At 39.2% G+C, this 25,648-nt stretch overlaps 1 protein-coding gene across 4 annotated transcripts; it reads left to right on the top strand.

Annotated features, from left to right (window-relative positions):
* Window positions 1-14: 14 nt before the first annotated feature.
* IVNS1ABP (influenza virus NS1A binding protein) lies at window positions 15-22,896 on the top strand. 4 transcript variants are annotated; one of them, XM_035010668.1, is made up of 15 exons: window positions 15-331; window positions 7,087-7,314; window positions 8,086-8,214; window positions 8,427-8,596; window positions 8,730-8,805; window positions 10,373-10,546; window positions 10,861-10,986; window positions 12,333-12,440; window positions 16,616-16,748; window positions 16,978-17,202; window positions 17,665-17,786; window positions 17,882-18,008; window positions 18,096-18,227; window positions 18,375-18,548; window positions 20,045-22,896. In XM_035010668.1, the coding sequence occupies exons 3-15, from the start codon at window positions 8,104-8,106 to the stop codon at window positions 20,296-20,298; spliced, it is 1,932 nt and encodes a 643-aa protein (XP_034866559.1). In that variant the 5' UTR covers window positions 15-331; window positions 7,087-7,314; window positions 8,086-8,103; the 3' UTR covers window positions 20,299-22,896. The 4 variants fall into 4 exon arrangements, with proteins under 4 accessions (XP_034866559.1, XP_034866562.1, XP_034866563.1 ...); XM_035010670.1 differs by lacking the exon at window positions 15-331 and adding an exon at window positions 1,071-1,092; XM_035010671.1 differs by lacking the exon at window positions 10,373-10,546.
* The last annotated feature ends 2,752 nt before the right edge of the window (window positions 22,897-25,648 follow it).

The following is a 25,648-nucleotide window of genomic DNA, read 5'->3' as shown; positions in this document are numbered from 1 at the left end:
AGGGGGTGCGGCGCGAGCGGGCGGCGGCGGCGGCGGCAGTGTCTCCGGGACGCGCGTGCAGGTCGGGAGCTCCGAGCTGCTCGGCACAGTTTCTCCGCCTGCTGCTTCGGCGCGGCAGTGCTAGCGAGCGAGCGAGTCCCCGCGAACCCTCGGTGGCGCGGCCCCCTCCTCGCAGCCTCCGCGGACGGACCGCTCGTCTTCTTCCCGCTCGACCGCTCCCCCCCTCCGCGGCCTCGAGGCGCTTTCCGTTGGGCCGATTCCCGCCCGCTTCCTCCTGCTCCCCATCGAAGCTCCAGACATGAGTTTTTCCATCTCTTCAGAGATGAACCAGGTAATACGCGCAGGACCTAGACGGTGGAGGAGGAAGAGGGCGCCCGGAGTCCGAGCAGAGGGATGGCGCGGGCGGCTGGGGAGACGGTGCGAGGCGCGGAGCAGCGTTCTGGTCCCGGGGAAGGACGCTCCTGGCGCTGCCATGGTTGCCGGGTCGCGTTGGCGGCCGAGGCGGGTGCCGGCCGCCTCAGAGAGAGCTGGGGCAGAGGAAGTAGGGCGGGAGTTTTTGCCCGGGGGATCCTCGGGGGCCTGGGTCAGGGCGCCACGGGGCAAGGATGACTGCCGGAAGGAGGACGCGGGAATCTCCTTTCCCGCTGTCAGGAACCGACTCCTAGTGTCTGGGTCTAACCGAGGTCTGGACTCTCCTCCCTGGGACCTCCCAGGACCCGGCGCGTGTGGGCGGGGAGCCGGCCCCAGGCTGCATCGGTGCTTCGGGCCCGGAGTGGGGTGGCACCGCGTCCCGGATCGCCGTGGGCCGCGGGGTCCTTTGTTCCCGCTCCACGTTGCCCGCTTTTCTTGCCAAGCGCGGGGAGAAGGGGGCGGGAGGAGGGAGGGAGCAGCTGCCCTGACGTGTCGGCGCTGAATGACTGCGTGGCCGGCCAATCCCAGCCGGGGGTGTGCGGGCGCTGGGCCCCTTGCCTTCCAGCCTTGGGAGTGGGCGCCCTCCCGGCCGCGCGGGGAGGAAGGCCTGGGGCTGCGGGGCTCCTCAGTCACTCTGGGGCGATCGCCACTTTCCTTTTTACAAAAGAAATCGGCGGAGAGGTTTGCTCTTTTTCTATTCTTAAACGCATCTTGCAAAACGGTGTTTGGTTGTAAGTTCTTGATGGTACAAAGTATCAGGCAATACCGCATTGAGAGTTGAATGTAAGAAGACTTGGACCACAAATATTTTAGAAATAGATTGTTGCTCAATACATAGTAGACAGAGCTATTGTTTGAAACAGCTGACGTTTCAAAACTTATAGCAACTAGAAATATGCTTCAAGGGCGCAGTTTTGTTTCCTAATGTCTGTTAACCAGTGATGGAGGATTAGAATACCCTGCTATCAAACTGTTCTTTAAGGACTTTATGTGGTGATCTTCGGTCTAGTAATAACAACTTTGGAAGCCTAGTACTACTCTTAACAGTTGAACAAGTACAGCATTGACTAAACTACCAGAATCCATATTTTCGTTTAATAATTCTAACACTGGCATTTGATTTAAGGATAACAAAATACTGATGAATAGTTTTAGGCATAATCGTGCTGAAACTTCCATCTTAAAGATGCTGAGGAGAGCAGTTGTATATCTGGAGATAAGGCAAACACTATTTAAAATTGGATTAACGGGCATCTGGGTGGCTCAGTCGTTAAGCGTCTGCCTTCAGCTCGGGTCATGAGCCCAGGGTCCTGGGATCGAGCCCCGCTTCGGGCTCCCTGCTCTGCGGGAAGCCTGCTTCTCCCTCTCCCGCTCCCCCTGCTTGTGTTCCCTCTCTCGCTGTGTCTCTCTCTGTCAAGTAAATAAATAAAATCTTTAAAAAATAAATAAAATTGGATTAACAATAGTATCATTTAATGCTAGCTGGCAGGCTGCTTATCAAATGTCTATAATTTGGTAGTTGGTGGTAAACCGGACTAGAACCATTGACCTCTTCATTTGTACCGTTTTTCTAAACACCCCCCCACCCCCCCGCCAAAAAACCCCAGAGGATCCCAGGTTTTGGTTTTAGTTTTAAATTGGTATCTTTGGGGCTACTTACTTTGGAGTGGGGGCTTTTTCGTAGTTGAGGTATATTTTAGATGGCAATTGAATGTAGTTTTGCAAATGTTTTTTAATGTAAAATGTTTTCTCATTAGGGAAATGTCTTAATTGCTGATACTAAGATAAAGTACTCCTGAAAATCATTTCATTGACTTTTCAACAATATGATTTTATAGTCAAAGATCTCAATGAAGGAATTCTAAAAGGTCGGAGATCCTCCTATCTTTAGAGAGTGTAAATGGAGGAATTATGAACAAGGGGGTGATCTCTGGGCTTTTGTTAGAAGCACAGAAAATACATGCTTATCTTCACTTGTAAACTTGAATTACCCCTTGTGATTTCTAAACCTATCAGTATATTCCTACCTATCAGATCAGTATTCTTTTTTTTTTTTTGTCAGATCAGTATTCCAGCACTTCTGGTATCAACCTGAATACCCAGCAGGTACCTCCGCATTATAATGTCCCAAAGCAAATTCCTCTTTTCCTTCTTTACTGACTTTGAGCATGCAGCAAACTCAAAATAACTGTTAAGCTTTTTGGAATTCTAATTTTGATACTGATTTTGATAATGATGCCACACATATCCAAGCTAAAGTATAGGATAAGCAAGGGTATATAATATCTTAATGTTTCTGCTTCCATATTTTATTTATTCCTCCAGACCATTCCCCACAGTTCTGCTAGAGTGTTCTTGCTAATAATCCTTTTCTGCTCTCCAGCATTGTTTAAACCTTAACATTGATCTTTCTTACTTCCTCTCCCACTATTTACCATATGCATCCTGCAGACTATAATGCATTGAAACAGAAATAGCTGCAGTTTCTGGAATATGTATGCTGTCATACCCCTTTCCTCTTTTGTTTGAACTATTTTCACTGCTTGATTTATCTGTCTTTCTGGTTGGTCTGTGAAGTTTTCAGGGCTGGGGGATTGGAGTTAACTCCATTGGTATTAGGAGCATCCCATTCCAAATTGTGCCTGCCATATGTTTGGTGCCATAAATGGGAACATAAGAATTTCAGAACAATGAGGATGGAGGAAGTGAATGAGTTTGGTGAGTTTTGAGATGGTAGTTTGAAAGGTGACGTTGGGAATGTATAACTTCTGGTTTTACAGAGATTGATTTCCTTTGTATAATTATAAAACCTGTCCTTTAAAAATAGAGTTCATTCCTATTTTGTGAGTTGGCTGCCCTCAAAAGATTGCCTTGAAACTTAAATAATATTTGTAATTTGCCTTGAGGTTTTAAGGATGCTTTGAAAGTTTGATGATAACATTTTATCTTGCACTTACTGAAGGCCCGAGAAGAATTTGGAGGGGAGGCCATATTGTGCCTACCTTTTTTTTTTTTTTTTTTTTTTTTTACAACTCTTGGATAAGACCTGTTGAATTGTATTTCAGTTAAGCTAATCTTTTTGGGGCCTGTGGTAACATAACGTGTGAACTTCTGGGTGTTACTAAAGCAGTTTAATTACTCATTTATGAGTCTTCTGTCTCCATTTTCTTGCACTGGCGATACTAAGGAACTGAAGTGTATTTACCAGAATATATTGTATTTGACCCCAGTTTCAATTTTTTTTTTTTTAAGATTTTATTTATTTATTTGAGACAGAGAGAATGAGAGAGAGAGAGAGAGAGCACATGAGAGGGGGGAGGGTCAGAGGCAGAAGAGGCCGAGCAGGGAGCCCGATGCGGGACTCGATCCAGGGACTCCAGGATCATGACCTGAGCCGAAGGCAGTCGCTTAACCAACTGAGCCACCCAGGCGCCCCCCAGTTTTAATTTTTAAAGTGAATTAGTCAAATGTATATTTTAAATAGCAAAGAAAATTTTTTTTAGATTTTAATTCCTGTGTAGTTAACATACAGCATTGTATTAGTTTCAGGTGTACAATATCGTGATTTGACAGTTCCATATATTACTCAGTGCTCATTAAGACAAGTGTACTTTTAATCCCCTCCACCTAGTTCACTCATTCCTCTACCCACTTCCCCTCTAGTAATCATCTCTTTGTTCTCTATAGTTAAGAGTCTGTTTTTTGGTTTGTCTCTTTTTTCTTTTGTTGATTTGTTTCTTAAATTTCACATATGAGTGAAAGCATGTGGTATTTGTCTTTCTCTGGTATATTCTGCTTAGCATTATACTCTAGATCCATCCATGTTGTTGCAAATGGCAGGATTTCATTCTTTTTTATGGCTGAGTAATATCCCGTTGTGTGTGTGTGTGTGTGTGTGTGTACATGCCACATCTTCTTTATCCATTCATCTATGGATGGATACTTGCGCTGCTTCCATAGTTTGACTCTTGTAAATAATGCTGCAGTAAACATAGGGGTGCATATATCCCTTTGGATTAGTGTTTTCGTGTTCTTTAAATACCAAAGAAAATTTTAAGTTTTACACTTTTGTATAACTCGAGATTGTTGGGGCTTTTGGTTTGGCTTTTCAAGGAAAAAAAATTCTGCCCACATTTTTGTTCCACCAGTTACTGAGTTTGAGCTTCACAGACCAAACTAAGATCTACAAATTTTTAGAATCATTTGAAACTCAATTTGCCCAATGCTTACTTGAGTGAAAGTGATTGTGAACTTTCAAAGACATGGTTATGCAGGCAGGAGTTGATATAACCTCCTCCAACTTGGGGGTGGGGGAGTTGAGAGTAGGGACCTACAGAATATGAGGACAGTAATTGAGTAAAGTAAGTTTGTTGCATTAATTTAAATGTCAAGTGGACTTGGGCTAGCTCTTAAAATCAAGTAGGGTTATACTGATCATTGAAGAGATGAGATTCATATTAAGACCTTGAGGTACTAGAAAAATCTTCAAGTTCTAAATATAGAAGAACTCATTTTATTGCAAAACTAATAATATTGTACAAATTTGTATACCTAGAGTTGCTCCAGAAATTTTTCAGTTTTTCTTCCAAAGGACTGAAGTGATTTTAACCATCTCCCCCCCCCAAAAAAAATTTAAGTAGAACTTCCAATTTATCAAATATAAATAGATGTCATTTTTACTTTTGGTTAGCTCAAGACTAGTTTACAGAGAAACAATGAATAATAATTAAAACTGGTATGGTTTTTCAAAAAGCACATTTTAATTATATCAATCTAATTTGCATGGAGGGATTCTCCCTCCCCTCTTCACCCTTTTAAGAGCAGCTTATGAAACTGAAGTGAGGAGTTACCAACTATGTCTGTGGATTGGCCACCCAAGTATGTATCATATATACAAAGATTTTCTTAATTTGAGCTGGGTCTTGGCTGAAAATGTCTGAAGGTTTTCTTAGGATGGTGTGTTCTCTCTGTGTACATAGAATTGTGTGGTATTTGGAAATCATTTGTTAGAACTTAATTTTTTTTAAAGATTTATTTATTTATTTGACAGAGAGAGACACAGTGAGAGAGGGAACACAAGCAGGGGGAGTGGGAGAGGGAGAAGCAGGCCCCCCGCTGAGCAGGGAGCCGGATGTGGGGCTGTATCCCAGGACCCTGGGATCAGGACCTGAGCCGAAGGCAGATGCCAGACGACTGAGCCACCCAGGCGCCCCAGAACTTATTTCTTAAAGGCTGAACTAACTGGTCTAGACGCAACTCTAGAGCAGAGGAAATCAGTATTACATAATAGTATGATACAGTTTTGTTGCAGGGTAAGCATTGACCACAGCCCCAACCTGAGTCACAATTACTCAGGATGTCCTTGAAATAGAATAGAATTTAAATTATAGAGAAACCAGTTAGGGCATGTGGGATCCAGCTCCATTACAGATTGTGCATGTGTTGAACTTAACAGTTTGTTCAGTTGGAGCTGGACCAGCCTTCAGTGGGTTCTGGGTTAAGTCATTATTCATTCACCTGAACATAATTGTTAGAATTCTGGGTTTGATTGATGTATCAGGAAAATCCAGGTAATTTTAAGATGTCCATTTTTTAAAGTGTGTACATCTTTCAAATAATTTATTTAGTTCTCGTTTCCTGAATTATAATGACAGTGGTGTCATAGCAGTTCAGGTGATTAAAAAATAAGTACCATCTGAATTTGACACTTGGAGTTGATGACACGTGAAAATGAAGGGGGGAAATGGAGGTAGGAGGACTGAATATGATTACTTTGAAGATGTGGTCTGAACTAGAATTATTCCGTTGGTAGTTTATTACTGTATATAAGCAAAAGGACCATACAAAGAACAGGCATCAGTATTTTCCCTTTTTGTTTATTTAGTTCACTTCTTAGTACTCATCTTTGTATTTAAGTTTCTAGGCTAGTTGTTTTGGTAGTGGGGAGATGGGATGGATACAAAGATGAACAAGACAGAGGCTCTGCCTTACAGGGCCTTGAATCAAGGAGGATAAGGAGGTCCACAGAAGCCCAACTCAACAGACCAGCTAGAAGATTACACATGGCTTTCAGAGAGTGTTCAGTATGTGGAAGATAGGGAGAAACTTCTCTCAACTGGGGGGATTTGGCAGGGGCTCTATGGAGGTAAGATTTCATCTGGCAGAGGTTGCATTAAGGGTATTCCAAGAAGAGAGAAGAACTTGAACAAAGGTATAGAGGCTAGGAAGAGCAGACCACATTTTGGGGAACAGTGTGTCCGGTTTGACTGTAACATTGTATACGTGTCTGGGAATAATGCCCAAAGGTTGCTTGCTGGCTGGTGAAAATGGACAGATCCTATGTTTGTATGTTAGTTGTAACCTAATAGTAAAGAATATTAGAGTTAACCAATATTTGTATTTGTTCTCTAATCTTGTGCTTGTATATCTCACTCAAATGATACACGTTATTAGCTCCTGTCTTCCAGGGAAAGTGTTTGTTTGTTTGTTTGTTTTAATCACCTGAATAGTTGTAGGTCAAATGAAAAATGTTTATGTATAATTGCATTTGTGTTATTTTCTGTACTTCTGTCATTGACAATAAGATGTCTTCAAGATAAGGACTTTGATCTAATGCACTTAGATCAATGACAGTCTTTGATCATTCTGAGTATCTAAAATTTGTCATTATTACAGATTATGATGCATGATTATCACAGAAGAAATTCGTGTCTATAGCTTTTAAGGACTTGATTACATCATTTCAAGCCTGATAGTTTTGGAATCACCATTAGAGCTTAAGACACCTCTGCCTTCACTTCAACCACCTGTCTTCATACCTTGAGGAAGTGCTGAGTTTTAACACTCCTTTGTCCTTGGATTATCTAAGACGTCCCAGAAATCCATTTCTCACCAGTTCAGTAGGTAAGTGAATATTCAGGGCTCAGTGCAACATTAAGACACATTGTTCTTCTGAAGACTGTGTCCGGTCTACTAACAGCCTTTCATAATTTTCTTAAAGGGAAAGTCAGTAATCATTTGTAGAAAAAAACATTTTTCTATTTTTTCTTTCTATAAACTATTTTGAATTTAATCAGCTCAAACTGAAATCTCCTATTGCTGCTTTTTAATGATAGATTTTGTATAGCCATTAGTCAGTTGTTCACAAGTAAAGGTGAAATGGAGCTTTTTTTTAAAGAACATTAAGTTTCTAGCATGTATTCTTAGGAGATAAGTGATTTCTAATATCTGAACCTTGCAAAGGGAACAGAATTTACATTTGTCTTGTATATCTTTGCTTTGGGAGTAAAGCAATGACAGCAGCCCAGAAGATGGAAGCCTATAAGTGATGACCACTTTACATCCTTCCAGGGTTCTTAGATTGCTCCTTGTTTGGGTTTGTGCAGGGCTGGGTTGACACTTCTTACCCTTCGCAATGAATGTGCATGGAAACCTAGAACAGAAGCGTTGAGATACTCACCGCTGTATGAATCCTCAAAGACTTAGGACCAAAGTACAGGGGTACAAAGACTTGGACATTCAGTGCCAGTGTTTCAGCAATGTTTTTTGTGTAATAACATTTTTGTGTTGATAGGATAGAATTTGAAAATAAAGATACCATATTACTCTTTAAGGTATAATTATAAAAATCCTCATTCACAAGTAAAATAACACTGCTTTCTTTCTGCCCTTTAGCCAAATTTATAAGGAAAAATGATTCCCAATGGATATTTAATGTTTGAAGACGAAAATTTTATTGAGTCTTCTGTTGCCAAATTAAATGCCCTGAGGAAAAGTGGCCAGTTCTGTGATGTTCGACTTCAGGTATTTAAAACTTAATTGGAAACCTACAGAATTGATATTTCATTACTAAAAGCAGTAAGTTCTTAGATTTGCTTATTTTCTTTTTCATGGTAGGCATTTCATGAAATAACTTTAAAAAACAATGATTTACTTCTAAATATTAAAGAATCCAGTGTGGTAATTAGCTATACATAGTCCACAGTACTTCTAATTTTAATTCCTCATAATTTCAGGTCTGTGGCCATGAGATGTTAGCACACAGAGCAGTCCTGGCTTGCTGCAGTCCCTATTTATTTGAAATCTTTAATAGTGATAGTGATCCTCATGGAATTTCTCATGTTAAATTTGATGATCTCAATCCAGAAGCTGTTGAAGTCTTACTGAATTATGCCTACACTGCTCAGTAAGTACTTTATAAATTGTATAATTAGGGGATGTCATCAGGAAATTCCAAGTCTGTCTGAATTTATTTCAGTTAAGTATTTGTGTTTTAAGGCCTTAGTATCCTAAGTGATAAAGAACTTTTTTTTTAAAAGGTTGAAAGCCGATAAAGAATTGGTAAAAGATGTTTATTCTGCGGCAAAAAAGCTGAAGATGGACCGAGTAAAGCAGGTAGAGTACCAGAAGTTAACATATATAAGGAGGACTATTACTAGCAAGTCTGTTTTTACATGATTAGAATGCATAATTTGTCATAAGCCATTTTTTAGTTTCAAGAACTTGAAAATGGCCCCATCCCCTAGAGAACTGAATGTTATTTTAACCATTTATTAACCATTTAGCTATAGTTATAGAGAAAAGTCATATTTCACTCAGATAATTTGAGCTAAACCCATGCTCTTCCAGTAGTCTTCTTGGTTGGGTAGCTGTATCAGTCACTGATAGCAAGATGTAAAATAAAATACTCCTGTTTTTCTCAAGAATTAATCATATAACTTATATTCTCTCAGTTCATTTGTTCTTCATTCTGGAGTTCCTCTTTAAAAGGTCTTCTAGAGGGGCGCCTGAGTGGCTCAGTCAGTTGGGCGTCTGCCTTCAGCTCAGGTCGTGATCCCAGGGCCCTGGGATCGAGCCCCGCATCGGACTCACTGCTCAGCGGAGAGCCTGCTTCTCCCTCTCCCTCTGCCTGCCACTCTGACTTATCTGTGCTCTCTCTCTATCTCTCTGTCAAATAAATAAATAAAATCTTAAAAAAAAAAAAAAGGTCTCCTAGACCTTAACGCCAGTGAGAGCTGCTTAATAATTCATAGAATAAAAGGCATTTAATTTTTGGGGTGCCTGGGTGGCTCAGTTGGTTAAGCGTCTGCCTTCGGCTCAGGTCATGATCCCAGGGTCCTGGGATCGAGCCCTGCATCAGGCTCCTTGCCCAGTGGGGAGCCTGCTTCTCCCTCTCCCTCCGCCACTCTCCGCTTGTGCGCTCGCATGCTCACTCTCTAATAAATAAATAAAATCTTTAAAACAAAAAACATTTAATTCTCTAATTTGGGGGTCAGTAAACTGTAAGCCAGCTGCCTGTTATAAAGTTTTATTGGAACACAGCTTTCATTTACATAAGGTCTCTGGCTGCTTTCCACCTGTCGTGATGGAGTGGAGTGGTTGTGACAAAGACAGTATGGTCCAAAAGCCTAAAATACTATTTAGCCTTAAGAGGACGTTTCCTGGCCCCTCCTATAATGTCACGTCTCTGCATCCTTCTATGATTTGTAGCACATATTCCTCAAGTTTGCAGTGCAGGTTTTCCCTAATGTTGCTCTTTTTCCAAAATTATTTCCTACCTGTCTTGTCTTTTGCTCCAGCCAAACTAAATCGTTCGCAACATCTTTCTTCCCTGCTTCCTCTATTGTGCATTCAGCATCATCTCCCGTGTAGATCCCAGTTCAGATACTGCCTTCACGATGAAGTCTTACCTAATTATTCTAGTTGGAAATACTTATTTGAACATTTCATATGCATTATCACAGCATTTCAGTTTGTTGCATCTTTCCTTAAACAACTTAGACATTTGAATGGCATTCTTCGATGTTTGTTTGTATATGTATGTTCTTCCCATTGTTGTTTGATTAAGGCAGTGATTTTTGATTCATCTTTATATCTTCACATAATGCTTACACATTGAGTATTAAATATTTGTTAAATAAAATATATGTAAGTGTTGGTGCTTGTGTATTTCTTTTCCAAGGTTTGTGGTGATTATTTACTATCTAGAATGGATGTTACCAGCTGCATCTCTTACCGAAATTTTGCAAGTTGTATGGGAGACTCCCGTTTGTTGAATAAGGTTGATGCTTATATTCAGGAGCATTTGTTACAAATTTCAGAAGAGGAAGAGTTTCTTAAACTTCCACGGCTAAAGGTAAGGAGTAAAAATCTATCAAGAGATATATACTACTTAGTTCCAGGCACGGAATCTTTGTCCCATGTTTCAAGCATGTAAGTAATGGTTGGGAAAAAGACAGTACATCGAAATGATACTGTTATTTTTAGCAGTGTAACAGTTTTCTGCCTACCCGTTTGTGTATTTTTTGGCTACTGATTTTCTTATAAATTAGAGTAAATATATGGAATGTGATTGGGCATCTATGACCGTTTTATTATGAAATTGAGCATTTAGCTGAGGATTAGAGACTCAACACTGATCTATGTGTCACTGTTTTTTCCTAACTCTAGTTGGAGGTAATGCTTGAAGATAATGTTTGCTTGCCCAGCAATGGCAAACTGTATACAAAGGTAATCAACTGGGTGCAGCGTAGCATCTGGGAGAATGGAGACAGTCTGGAAGAGCTGATGGAAGAGGTTAGTTTTAAAGTAAATGGGATTCAACAATTCTTAAAATTTATTTTGCTATAACATGAAGGATTCCCTCTCACTTTTATTTTATAACCATGACCCTAAAGAATTTAAATTTTGCTATAGGTACCCCTAAGCTGAGAAACAGGGGGGGTGTCCAGGTGAGCTGAATGAACCGTTCAGTTTGGTCTTCTGCTTTTCTTTTTTTATTTCTTCGCTTATTATGTGCTGTTAACTTCCTTTAAAGTAGCATGTAATTTGCTTTAGAAATGGGAGGTGGTACTGAAATTTTCTGTAGATTCTAAGTTTTTCTTCACAGGTTTTTGCTTTAAATTTGAAAGTAGGTAAAAGCTTCTAATGGTTGTTCCTCCCCATTGATTTATCTCCCCATAGGTTTATTAACAAAACTAGGATACCCAAGACTGAAGAAACAAGAAGAAACCTCAAGTGTATTGACACGTAAAGAAGCAGCAGTCCTGCCCCAGTTCTCCTAAGAAAAATCCGCTGTGGGCAGAGAGCGATGATGATTTAATGGTGTTTACTCCTTTACAGGATTCTCTCTTTAAAGCTTTGTGTTTTTCAATGGTGTTGTTCATACATATAGTCACTCACTTACCTTGGGCTACTTTTTAAAAACACACAAGAAAAATTTGATGGAGAAATGATGGGAATTAAAACATATGCAGATGGAGCAGTAGAGTGACCCTGCATCTGTCATTCCACTTGAGCCTTTCACACCCACTAAAGGCTTACCAGATCTGTTAGGCCTTGAAACATACTGTTATCATGTTCTAGGAAGGCCAACAGGTGCTCCCTAAGTTTTATATCATTTCCCACTTGAAAATCAGGTGCACTAACCATGTGTTTGCATCTGCTAAGGGAGGTATCTCTACAGCTTGTTTGCGTTTTGCATTTGCTTTTTATCTGTTTTTCTTGGCATTGCCTACAGGACAGAAATATGTTAATGCAAATCAGACCACTTCAAAGGTGTAAGCCATACTCCACATTTTATTGTAAATATGTATATTCTTTAAGAGCCTCTATATGTTGTACTAGTGCCTTTTTTCTTAATGCCATATAATAGAAGCTATGAGAAAATGAAGATTTCTTTCAAGCCAATCAAGCCAAGGACTCTTCCGGCCAGTATTAGAAGATTCTGTATTTGATTTTTGTTTTTTAAATTTTTACAACCATGACCTGTATTTTCTTTACTTCGGGATCCTGCCAGAGCAAGATGTCAAGAAGTTCACGAAGCACACTGGAGGTTCCCTTGAGGCGTTTGTGTGATCTGCATACTAGTGGAGTAGCCATGGAGACGGTAGCCACATGGGTGTTCTGTTGCTGTTTTGCAGGTTCAAACCTTGTACTACTCAGCTGATCACAAGCTGCTTGATGGGAACCTACTAGATGGACAGGCTGAGGTGTTTGGCAGTGATGATGACCACATTCAGTTTGTGCAGGTACACATTGCACATCTGAGGTAACCGCAGGTTAAAATGGGATTAGAGCATTTTATAGCATACTGAAATTTTCCTTTAATAAAGGAAAGTGGAAGAATTTCATTGGTATAACTGCACAGAAACATTTTTGGGACAAAACAAGCCTATCTTTCTTAACAGTTACTGTTTTTGCCACATAAAAAGAAATGAATTCAACACATTTAGATTTTTTTCTCAGTGAAATAGGATTTACAGGTAGAAAGGCCAGTAAGATGAAGCAAAGTAGAAATTGATTTTTTTGGGGTTAGATTACAAAAAAATACTTTGCAACAGGAAGAGTGTTGTTAGACCCTATTTTTTATTATTATTATTTTTTTTAATCTCAGGTATAAACTTTTTTAGTCTAGGGACAAATAATTGAGAGAAAAGTATACAAATCATAAGTGTCAAATAGTGAACCCACTAATTTAAACACTACTTGAGTCAAGAAGAGATTTCTACCAAAAAAAAAAAAAAGAAGAAGAAGAGATTTCTACCATCCTGGAAGCCTTTCTTTGCCCCTTCCCAGTCACCTCCCTACACAATCCCCCAGGGGAAACCATTATTCTAACTTCTGAAACAATAGGCTAGTTTGCCTGTGTTTGAAGTGAACATAAGTGGTCATATAGTATGCATTCTTTTTGTTTGGCCTTCAGCTCAACGTTGTATTTGTGAGGGATAAACTATAGAGTAGGCTGAGTTAACCCAGTTTTAAGGGATGGTTTTCTTTAATAGAAAGTAAATGATAAACCTGATTGGTGAAGTTCTCAGGTATTCTGTGGCAGTAGTGGCCAGAGATCTTTACTTTCACAAAAAGTGCCAGGGTTTGAGTTGAGAACTTTGTTCATAGTTGTGCATTTTGAACATTTAGAATATTTTTCCTCATAACTCTAAAGATGTTAACATTTTTTTTATTTTTATTTTTTTTAAAGATTTTATTTATTTGACAGAGAGAGACACACACACACAGCGAGAGAGGGAACACAAGCGGGGGGAGTGGGAGAGGGAGAAGCAGGCTTCCCGCTGAGCAGGGAGCCTGATGCGGGACTCGATCCCAGGACCCCGGGATCATGACCTGAGCCGAAGGCAGAGCTTAACGACTGAGCCACCCAGGCGCCCCAATGTTAACATTTTTTTTAAAAGTTACTCTTTAAACAAGCGAAGTTTGAGGGCCCAATAAGTGGCAGGCCGTGATGTTAGGTGTGTGAGGGACAGTTTCTGCGTGCAGGACCTTACAGCCGTAGATTGCAGTGGTACAGTCTTACAAGAGGTATCTGCAAAAGGCATAAAGGGGAGGGCATGGTGGAACAGGAGAGAAACTAGGGAAATGGAGGCAACATTTGAGCAGTCCTAGGATTGAGATGAGTTTGCATAGCAGAGGGAAGTGTGTCAACAAACAATACCTGTGCAAGGATGATAGGCTTAGAATGGCTGGTCACAAGATTGAGAAAATAGGGAAATGCCACCTGATGGGGGCTTACATTTGATCCTACAGGTAGTGGGGAACTTTCAAAGATTTTTAGACCAGGGAGGAGAGTGATATGAAGAGAGATATTTCACAACTTTAGTAATAGTGTAAAACTGGGCAATAGCCCAAAATAGGGGGATTGGTTAAATTACTGTATTTCTGTACAGCAAAAATCCACACATTAGTCATATTGAAGACAAGTGGTTAACTATCATATGGGCAGTCTCTAGGTCATGGGACTCCCAACTGATCTGTGGTTTGTTTCCTTTTGTTTTTCTTATCCTAGTAAGTGATTGCATTAAACCCTTCAATTTTTATGACCCAAGTATAGAAGGTAGATTAAAGTTCGTGGGACCAATTTACAGACTTTTAGAAGTAGTCATTAAAAAAAAAAAAAAATGACGACTTGATCCAAGGGCCTGAAGGAAGAGTGGACTCTAGACATTTATAGTTTCAAAGGTTGAGTGAGTTCTTAGTAATCATTTAGAGTAAGAAAGTTAAGGAAAAAGGAAGAATTTGAGAAAATGGGATTCTGATATGTGACTCATTAGAAGGTGGTTCCCTGGATAAAAATCATGAAGTAAAACAGGATGAGGGGACACATTAGGCTTGAGGAATAGGAAAAGAGTTTGAGAAGAAGCCATTAGAAAGGAAGGAAGAAATTAGAATCAAAATATGTTAAAAAGCTAGCTAACATCGGTAGAGAAAGTTTGAAGGAGGACAATAAATTGTTAACTGTGTCAAATCATTCTTCGGGAGGTCATGTAAAAGAAGGTTATAGATACCATGTCTTCTACATTAGTTTTGGGAGGCCCCTTGGTAACCTTTAGTGGGTGTAAGTTCCAAAGAGTATTAAGGTCAAGAATCCCTTAGCGTGAGAAGTAATAGTGGTTGAAAAAGAAACAGCCACCAGAGATTACCCCCTGGCAAGCCAGAGGCAAAGAAAGTGGAGCCAGTGGGTGGCTGGGTGGGAGGAGTTGATACAGGAAAGTTTGAAGATAAAGGAGAGGAAAGGATTGTGTTTGAAATGTTCCGGAAGGAGTATAAAGGAGTTTACCAGCACTTCTGTACGACTTGTTAAAAAAAAAAAACCCAAATAGTCTTCGTTGTTACCATGCTTTTCTCTTTCACGTTGATTTTTTTTTTTTTTTCTCAATTATAGTCCATATGTTAGAACAGTTTTCTTATTGTGATAAAAGCTCTTAATGTAAGCATCATCAACTTGTGATACTTTGGATCCCTTCTTCCCACAGGTTGGGATGGCGTTTTATGTAACTTGTAATTTCTAGTAGCAGAGGACACAAGTCTGTCATAGTACAAAAAGAGTGGCTTTATACTCAGAACTTCTAATCTTTCTTTTAGTTGTATTGCATTAGGCAATGAATATCTTCTCTGAGTATTGTTACCTATAAAATGGATAAAAGGGCAGTACTGCCCTTACTGGATTAAAAGAGATGTTGTGAATAAAGTGCCTAGTAATACCTAGGTATATAACAAATGTCTAAGTAGAATTTAATGGTAACCATTAACATGGTGCATTCTCTGCCTCTTCTCAAAATAGCCTCATATGCTGTAACCACGCTTGTTGAATGGCACAGACCAGACTTTTCACAGCTTCAAGTAGCTACCAAAATCTTCTCCTCTAAGAGTTGTTACGTGGCTTTTTGTTGCCACAAGAGACAAATTTCTACTATAAATCTTACCTACCCATGTGTCTCTGGCCCTGGGGACTGAAATAAGTGGATAAGCAGACTTGGTTAGGGACTCAGCATGGTACCTGTTCATTTGGTAGTTCCTCTTAGGGTGTCTTTGACTCCTCTAATTCCATGTGATCATAGCCTTTAGAAGTGTCAAGGGCTAAAGTAATTGGAAGAAAACCATCAAAGGGAACTCATACACAAGAACACAATGTAATTCTCTTAACAATCATTTGAAAATTTATAGCTTTGCCCATTTCTCCCTCTTTTAGTGGTCCTGTGTATTCTACTTCTGTGAATGTTTGGTTTTTTTAGTATTACTGTTCCATTTCTGGTTACTATTTTTTGTGTTTTGATGTAGTTTGATTTGTCTAGAAAAGCACTCTATAACACCTATAAGGTGGTCCTGAAGAAATATACCTTTCAGTGTTTCTTGTTAACTGCCACTTTTGTCTTGAAAAATACTTCTCAGAGGGATTGGATTGGATAAATGTCTGCTCACTCTTTGCTGGCATTGTATGAAGGGTATCAGAGTACATATGATTTAATTACATTTGACCGTTTCTTGGAGACAGTGGGTTAAATGTATTATTTCAGATAATTCACCCTTTTAAATTAATAAGCTCTTTTGGAAGATGATTCTACACTTAGTATAAAGAGTATGTGAGCTTATGTAGATTTGGGGGGGGGCGTCCTTCCCCCCCGAGGTATCTGATATTTGATCTACAACATGTTTTTTTAATTGTTTAAATGGAGCTTTTCCTGACCAGGCTACTTGTGTAGGTATAGTTGTTTCTTTACAAGTGGAGATGGAAGCATGCCAGTAATTTGTGTCAATTGGAAAGTTGGTTTGTTTTAAATTTAGTTATGATATAAACGTCATACATAGGTGAAAGATACTGTTTTTTCAGTGTTGTGGAATAGCTCAGGAACAAAGGTACACCAGGTATGGTCTTTGGCTAGGTTTCTGTAGCTGCCTTTTGATTTTGCAGAAAAAGCCACCACGTGAGAATGGCCATAAGCCGATGATAAGTAGCAGTTCCACTGGATGTCTCTCTTCTCCAAATGCTACAGTACAAAGCCCTAAGCATGAGTGGAAAATCGTTGCTTCGGAAAAGACTTCAAGTAAGTGTATTACATTTGTCAGATTGTCTTTTATTTTTAAAGGAGTGTTGAGTGGAACCATTTAATAACTTTGAAAGTGACGGTTTGTGGAGAAAAAACTGAGAAGCAACTAAATTTGGAAAAGAGTAGCAGATCATTCCACTCTGGAATCTGGAGTCCAGTTCAGGATCACGCAGCAACCAAAAGTAATAATAATTGCATCTTAAACATAGAACTTTTGTGCTTACAGATAACACTTACTTGTGCCTGGCTGTGCTGGATGGTGTATTCTGTGTAATTTTCCTTCACGGGCGAAACAGCCCACAGAGCTCACCAACGAGTACTCCAAAACTAATTAAAAGTTTAAGCTTTGAGGTGCAACCAGATGAGCTAATAGAAAAGCCCATGTCGCCCATGCAGTATGCACGATCTGGTCTGGGGACAGCAGAGATGAACGGCAAGCTCATAGCAGCAGGTGAGAACAGAACAATGAGTGTTTTCTTACTGGAAACTTTCAACTGGCTAAGCCTCTCAAATGGACGTTTGTGCTTGCTAGTGACACGTGAACTTTGGAAGACAGGGTTTAATGTGCCTTCTTCCTTGGCATTCTACTTTACCACATTCTAAAAAGACTAAGAAATAAAAAGTAAATACTATTGTGTTGCCTAACCTTTAAGTAAATGTCTGTTTCTAATTCTTAAACTATAACGTAGCTGAATTATTCTGTCCTTATTTTCAAGCCAAGACTAAGCAATTTACTCATACTGCTAATGTTGTTTGGCTATTGTAAGCAGTTAGTTAAAACATCAACTAGTGGGGCCTTACTAAATTTATGGATAAAAATTCCTTTTCTCCTAGTGCAGATTACTTAAATCATTCTGGACCAGAAAGCCTGGTCCAGTTTAATAAACGTAAATCTTGATGTTCCTTTTACCAGGTGGCTATAACAGAGAGGAGTGTCTTCGAACAGTTGAATGCTATGATCCACATACAGATCACTGGTCCTTTCTTGCTCCCATGAGAACACCAAGGGCTCGATTTCAAATGGCTGTACTCATGGTAAGCGCATTATGTTGCAGGAAGAAGCAATCCATATTTAACTGTTTCTCATACTTCAGAATGGCAGAAATTCTAATCTCTCACTTTTGATATAGGGCCAACTCTATGTGGTAGGGGGATCGAATGGCCACTCAGATGACCTGAGTTGTGGAGAGATGTATGATCCAAGCATAGATGACTGGACTCCTGTTCCAGAATTGAGAACTAACCGTTGTAATGCAGGTAAAATTACTTTTCTTCTGGGATAAATCAGTAGTTAAGTATGATAATTAAATTATCAAGATATAACCTTATTTTATACTCACATAGGAGTATGCGCTCTGAATGGGAAATTATACATCGTTGGTGGCTCTGATCCATATGGTCAAAAAGGACTGAAAAACTGTGACGTATTTGATCCTGTAACAAAGTCGTGGACAAGCTGTGCTCCTCTTAACATTCGTAAGTTTTTTTGTGTCATGTTTTTTGTTTTGGGGGTTTGTGTGTGTGTGTGTGTGTGTGTATTTTAACTTCTGAATCAACAGTATATGTAGTATACGACTTAGAGTTTTGGGAGATAAAATAATTTGGTTCGACTTGATTTTATAGGTAGACACCAGGCTGCAGTCTGTGAGCTTGGTGGTTATTTGTACATAATTGGAGGCGCAGAGTCTTGGAATTGCCTGAACACGGTAGAACGTTACAATCCTGAAAATAACACCTGGACTTTAATCGCTCCCATGAATGTGGCTAGACGAGGAGCTGGCGTAGCTGTTCTTGATGGTGAGTGTTGGGATTTGGAAAAGTGAGGAATAGGGAGTGATGAGTTCCTTCTAAAATTCCAAGAGAATGTCAATGATACTTAGACTATATACTTGTATAATTAGAATTCAGAAGCAGCCATCTTTTCTGATGCAGTAGGGATTGTGGTTTGTCTTTTAGAAGTCTTTTCTAATAGAGACTCAGTACTTAATATATCAACACACTGGTCTTTTGATGAGTTCACTAAATGAAGTTCTAAGTCTTTTCCTTCCATAAACCATATGCAAAATGTATCATCTTGGAGTTTGTTCCTTTAGAGCAAGAATTCGAAGAATTTGATTTGCAAAAAGCAAAAATAAGTGCAGATCATCTAGATCTAGTCTTTTCTAATTATCTACTCCATACCTAATTGGAAGCAGTACTTAAGACTATTTTAAAAAGTCTTTCCAAAGCATTAAACTTGGTTTTATATAGACACATCCATTTTACTGATTTACATGTTTAATTATGTAATTATAATAATGAGTTTAGTTAACATTGTCTTGGCAATAAAGCAGAATCTTAGTTAAGCTGTGGCTCAACTGCTGAAAGCACAGATGTGTAGACATGCCAGCAAGTAGCCTACTGGCCTGTAGCCTGCAGCCCCACCCCCAGGCCTTGTCCGTTCTTCTCTAAATATATAGATGCAGACAGGTTGTGACAGATAAGGAAATAATGAATTATTTTTTTTTTTAAGATTTTATTTATTTATTTGACAGAGAGAGACACAGCGAGAGAGGGAACACAAGCAGGGGGAGTGGGAGAGGGAGAAGCAGGCTTCCCGCGGAGCAAGGAGCCCGATGTGGGGCTCGATCCCAGGACCCTGGGACCACGACCCGAGCTGAAGGCAGACACTTAACAACTGAGCCACCCAGGCGCCCCATGAATTTTTTTTTAAATGCTAACCTTTTATCTGTTTGAAAATAACTTATTAACTGTTCTGCATATATATTTGAAAGCAAGTGATGACTCCTGGTCTGTTTCCAAGAAGTTTTTGTACCAAAATAATTTTATATAGTTGGAAAGTTCAAGAAAATGTTCAGTTATCTGAAATCTGCTTTTCTTTAACTTCTTTTGAAGGACTAATACAAAATTTCCAGTGCACAGAACTACTCTGGCTTGCCACTAGTTAGCTGCATTTTTAGGTGAATTGTCCACCTTCTTTGTGCCTCATTTCATCTGTGAAATGGCAGTAATAGTAGCTACCACAAAGAATTGTGGGAATTACACTTCAGTTAGATGCTACCCCTCTCCTTTCAAATTGCCTGAGTTCCAGGTATGAATGGGTTTTTATCAGTTTTATTGTTTGTATCCGTAGCTCCTAGAGAGCGCTTGCCACCCTAGTGAGGCATTTAAGGAGTATTTTCTGATAGAATGAGCAGGCATTTCTACTAAGAACCACTGACTTTAGCGAAAAACAGATTAAGTAGTTTTTCTCTTACTCTCTCTAGCTTTACCTCCTTTCCTTTCTCTTTTAGGAAAATTGTTTGTAGGTGGGGGCTTCGATGGTTCTCATGCCATCAGTTGTGTGGAGATGTATGACCCAACTAGAAATGAATGGAAGATGATGCGAAACATGACTTCACCAAGGAGCAATGCTGGGATTGCAACTGTAGGGAACACCATTTATGCGGTGGGAGGATTTGATGGCAATGAATTTCTGAATACGGTGGAAGTCTATAACCTTGAGTCAAATGAGTGGAGCCCCTATACAAAGATTTTCCAGTTTTAACAAATTTAAGACCCTTTCAAACTAACAGGCTTAGTGATGTAATTGTGTTTAGTAGAGGTACACTTGTGAATAAGGAGGGTGGGTGGGTATAGATGTTGCTAACAGCAACACAAAGCTTTTGCATATTGCATATTAAACATGCTGTACATACTTTTTGTGTTTATTGGGAAAGGAATGCAAAGATGAAGGTCTGTTTTGTGTATTTTTAGGACTACTTTGGTTATTTTACTTTTTGGAAGTTGATATTGTAAAAGAATAAACCAAGACTTGATCGGGCATGTCATTTCAAGAAGTCCCCTCTCCTCCACATTTGTTTTTGCCAATTTGCACATTGAATGACTCTTCCCTCAAACATGTATTATGGGGCAAGAGGGGGTAGGGTTTAAGATCTAGGCAGTTGGGTTTTTTAAGGGCCCTTTTTCAATAACTGGAACACTCTATACAAAAGAGACTTACTTATTTAACTAGATAACAATGACTATTTTTGTTTTTATTAAAAGAAAGCTGACATGCCTACCAAGATTTAATCTTTTATGATTGCCTTTTTATAACTTTTTATATTCTCAGCACAGTGCTTTACCTGTTGAAGATATGGCAGATTCAAATTACTGAAGCAGGGTGGCAGTCTTAAAGGATGCGGAATGAGGTGTTTTATACGCCCAGAATGCAAACTTCTAAGCTTTTGCCTCAGCTACTTTTTTTTTTTTTTTTTTTGAGAATGCAGTACCATTGTTTATTTGAATGGAGTTGCTGAACAGTAACATAGCTACGATTTTTATTTGAAACACTGATTTCAAATATTTTGACTTCCTGAGGGTATATTTTATATAGCAAGACACTTAATATATAACAGTAAAGAACAGTGAAGTACTTTATTTTCTAAATAATTCTTGTCTTTATTTATCATTAACAAAACAGTCCTAAATAGCGCCCTCGATTGTGAAAAAAAATTAAACTGTATTGGGTGTATGAATGCAGCCTTTATCAGAACTATGTTTTTGTTCAGTTTTTCTCTTCATATGGATAAATACTGGTTGGGGTGACTTTATCGAATGTGTTGTGCTACACATATAACTTACGGTGCCAAATTAGCACATCCTAATGCTTGCTGCCAATGCAAACATATTAAAGGTACTTGCAGGAAATCCTTGCACCATGGAATTAATATCCAAGTGTTGTTTGTGTACTCATTCATGACTAAAAGCTTTGGGAACAATTTTTTTTTCCCCCAGTAATAATGAGTATTTGTGGGAAAATAGTCACCTGACACGTCTGAAATAAGAACTGATGGTAAGATTTTTTTCTCAGAGAAGACAAACACACAGGAATCTAATGAGCCAACTAGGACAAGATGACTACCAGTGGCTAACTTGGATTAGGAAGAAAATTGTTCCACTGGTACCTAGACACCTTCTTTCTCTCATTCCACAAAAAACCATCAAGAAGGCTCACCTGGTCAGGGCTATGTAGTTGCTGACTATATTTGTTGATTTGGTTCTGGACTAAAACTAGGTTGGCAGATTTGAATTTGCCTAATAGGATGACTATTTTTTTTTAATGGATCTGTATATGTCTTATTTAGCCCAAGGAAATAAAATTTTAGTTGGGGATTCAGCAATAAAATATTTGAAATTACTTCTCAATTTCTAACTAACCTGCTAATTCCCAAGTAGCATTAAGCAAATAATAGGTGTGAATACTCTGGGTCAGAGTTTTTCTGTATTATTGATGCCAAACAGGTAGTTTTGGTGGTTAAAAGTATGTTTTTTAAGTATGTTTTGAATATAAGAAGAAGCTCCCATAAAGGGGGAAAAAAAACAGTGCTCATTGACCAGTTGTTTATATTTATCTCCATCTAAAAGGTACACGTTTTTCTTGAGGGAAGGAGAAAATGTGGCATAGCTTCAAGATAATTAAAAATGTTTTTACCACCAGTGTGGGTTTGGCGGTAGTTTAGAAATAACGTTGGTAATAACCACCCTTGTGATCAATTGTAATAATGCATAAAACATACAGATGCCTAAAACAGTAGCAAAACTATAAAATACCTGCTTGAATTAATAATAATTGGTTATACTCACACATGAATTTTCTTTCATTGTGACATTCAATGTAGGGTTTTGATTTTTGGCTTCTAGTATGTCACATATGCTTTCCCATTCAACATGTTTTAGAATTCCTTATATTTTAGGGGGAAAAAACGATCTGGGCATTTGATACAGTCCTAGGATCCTTAATACTCTCGGTGTGCACCCTATGATTTCTCCAGATCTTTGAATTCTTAAAACTGAAGTAGGTAAAAGAAAGAGTCCCTGGAGGATATTTCTGCAACTTCAAAGTTGCCTTTGGAAGAATATGAGATCACAGAAAGTTTTGTCTCTGTTAGTCCTTTATTTGTATCCTACTTGGTTCCAAAAAAGGATTTGAAGAGTCTTTCATTGAATGACTGGATGAATTAACTGGGTGAAAAAAAAAAAAAGAAAAACAAGGAAACACCAATGTATGTAATATAATGGTGGTTAACCAGGGTGTTGGATAAGAGTGGTGGTGTTTAAGGGTACAGACTTGTAATGAGTAATAAATAAACCTGAGATCTAATGTGCGGTATGATGAATATAGATAATAATGTTATGCTATAAATCCATCACAGTCATGTTGCAATATATAAATGCATCAAAGTAAGCTATACACCTTAAACTTACCAGTGTTACATGCCACATTTATTCATTTTTTAAAAATCAAGGAATAGTGGAATCATCTGTAGGTTAACAAGGAATTCTTCGAAGCACCAGTTTCTTTCATAGTAGAAACCAGAAGGTTCTCATTTGTAAAATGATGCACTGAGCAACAAGTACTAGCACGGAGGCCAACAGAATGTTGAAACTTTGCTATTAATAGCTCCATGCCTTACTGAGGGTTGAATAAGAGTGAGAAGCAAAAAGCTCAGTTACTAAGTGTATATAGGGTTGATATCTTGTGGAAATTTAAGAACCTATAAAGGGTGTACATCTGAATACATTTGCTCAAAGTGAGCAAAGGGAGTAATTTTAGCCTGGGAAAAAGGCACACACAGTACCAAACTTGGATGAAGGAAAGAGTAATGAGGGAATGACACAAGATGAACTGAAATATACAGCAAGTTAGGAATAGGAGTTGCTGTATTAAAAGGTTGAAATGTACCTACCAAATGTAAATAGTCCAGTAATTAGCAAGGCCAGCTATCCATTAAGGCTACTCCCAAATCAAAAGATCTCTAGATCTTAGAATTCTTAAAATTGAAGTAGGTACCTCCTACATTAAGCAAGTGTTTTGTCTCAAAGGTGGTACCGTCTTTAAAGGTCCAGGCTTAAAAGAAAATGCCTGATAATAATTGGTACCCAGAACTCAACTAAAAAAAAAAAGTAAATGGGCAAAAGATTGGAACAAGACCCTTTACCAAAGAAAATGGATTCCAATAAGCACATGAAAAGATGTTCACTATCCTAAATCATTAGGAAAATTTAAGATTACACACTTACTAAATTATGGTTGGGATGCAAGTCAACGAAACTCAAAATTGCTGGAGAAATCAAAATTGTAAGGTCACTTCGGAAAACTGGCAGTTTCTGACAAAATACCCTATGACACCATAATCACTTTCCTAGGTAGTGATCCAAGTGAAATGAAAACCTGTCACACTGAAACCTGTATGTGAATATAGCAGCTTTATTCAGTTACCAAGTCAACTCAAATAGCCTTCCACCTGGTGAATGGTAAATTGGTGCATCCACACAGTGGAATATTACTTAGGAATAAAAAGGATGAAGTTTTGCAGAGCAATAGAATTCATACCTTGATCATACTGGTGAAGATGCGATTGTGTTTTGACAAAACTCAAAAAACTACACTTAAAAACAGTTCTGTCTTTCTGGCTTAACCAAAAGGGTACCAAACCTTTAAACTTTTTTTTTTTTTTTTTAATTTTATTTATTAGCAGAGGGAGAGGGAGAAGCAGCCTCTGTGCTGAGCACGTGCCCAACATGGGGCTCAATACCAGGACCCTGAAATCACGGCCTGAGCTGAAACCAAGAGTCACTTAATTTGAGCCACCCAGGTGCCCCCAAAAGGTATCAAACCTTTAAAGGAAAAGGTTCTAAAAGGGGGACTAGGACATACCCATATTTTACCTTGGTGGAAATCCCAGCAGGGAACCATTGATTCCCACTGGCCTTGCAAGTAGTTTAAGCCCATAACCATCAGCCTACAGTAGAATTGCAAAAGCTAAGGAAAGATTAGAACTAAAGAATAGCATGCTGGCATCAGTTTGTAGTTAGGGGCACTGAGCCACCTCACCTTAAAGTTTCATAGCTGGTAACTGTTCCAGTTCATGGGGTTATTTTCACTGGAGTGGGTTTTATTGGTAAAACAGCCAAAGAACCATCAGGTGGGAGGCTGACTGGCCTGTCAGTTCAATCTAAATCAGAAAAGGGCTTTGCCTGTGGCATCACTTACTGAGAGTGGAAGATGTATTTGATTCTTCAATAGGGATATTCCCTCTTAAGAAGTAAATCCTGACCCATGGGATGAAAAAGGATGCTTGAAAAGTGTTCCAGCAGGTGGGTGGGCTAGGGGGAGTTGTCAGAAAGTAGGAACAAAGTGATCAAGTGAAGGGAGATCAAGACACCATCTAAAGAAATCTGGGTCAACGCTCCAAGAGTGAAAAGATTTCTGTTCTCCGTCAAGGTGATGGTCAAAAGATGAAATGAGCTTCAAGTTTGTCTTTCGGGTGACAGGCAAAACCACAAGAGGAAAGTGAAATTCACCATCTGTGAGGTTCTAATCTCTGCAGTCCCAATTGCCTGCTACAGGGTCTAACAAAATCCCAGTAGGGCACAACACCCCAATTCTTAAGCCAGCGTTCCTTTGGCCCAGAATGCTGGAATGGCTGGGGTGGCTACACCCAAAGGATCCTCCCTAGTCCTCTCAGGAAGGAAGTGGATGATCTTTTGTGTAAAAGTAAATTGGAAAATGCTAGTGTAAAATGGTGCCAGAAACTTTGGTGGGATAATCCTCATGGATGCCCCTCATGACTCCTCACTAAGACAAGGCCAAGAGCATTATGTAGAGAGCCCTTCCCTGTGTGACTTTCCTCATCTGTCCCTACTGGCATGCTTATGATGGCTTCTGCCCAAAATACAATAGGCATACATACTGAAGAATGGAGATTTTAGAACTCTTAAGTTCCTCTCCCAAGGATCTCTATCAAAACAAATTTGTGTTTTGCAAGGTGGAGCTTATGAGCCTTAGGTCAACTGAGTTATCTCAATCCAGAGGAGGGATCCAGAAAAGAAAGAGGGAGGGGGAGGGAACC

Source organism: Mirounga leonina, unplaced genomic scaffold, assembly GCF_011800145.1.
Source record: "Mirounga leonina isolate KUSES-001 unplaced genomic scaffold, KU_Mleo_1.0 Mir_154, whole genome shotgun sequence".
In the NCBI taxonomy this organism is placed as follows: Eukaryota; Metazoa; Chordata; class Mammalia; order Carnivora; family Phocidae; genus Mirounga; species Mirounga leonina.
The sequence above is the reverse complement of the archived record's forward strand: the minus strand, read 5'-3'. Positions and strand labels throughout refer to the sequence as shown.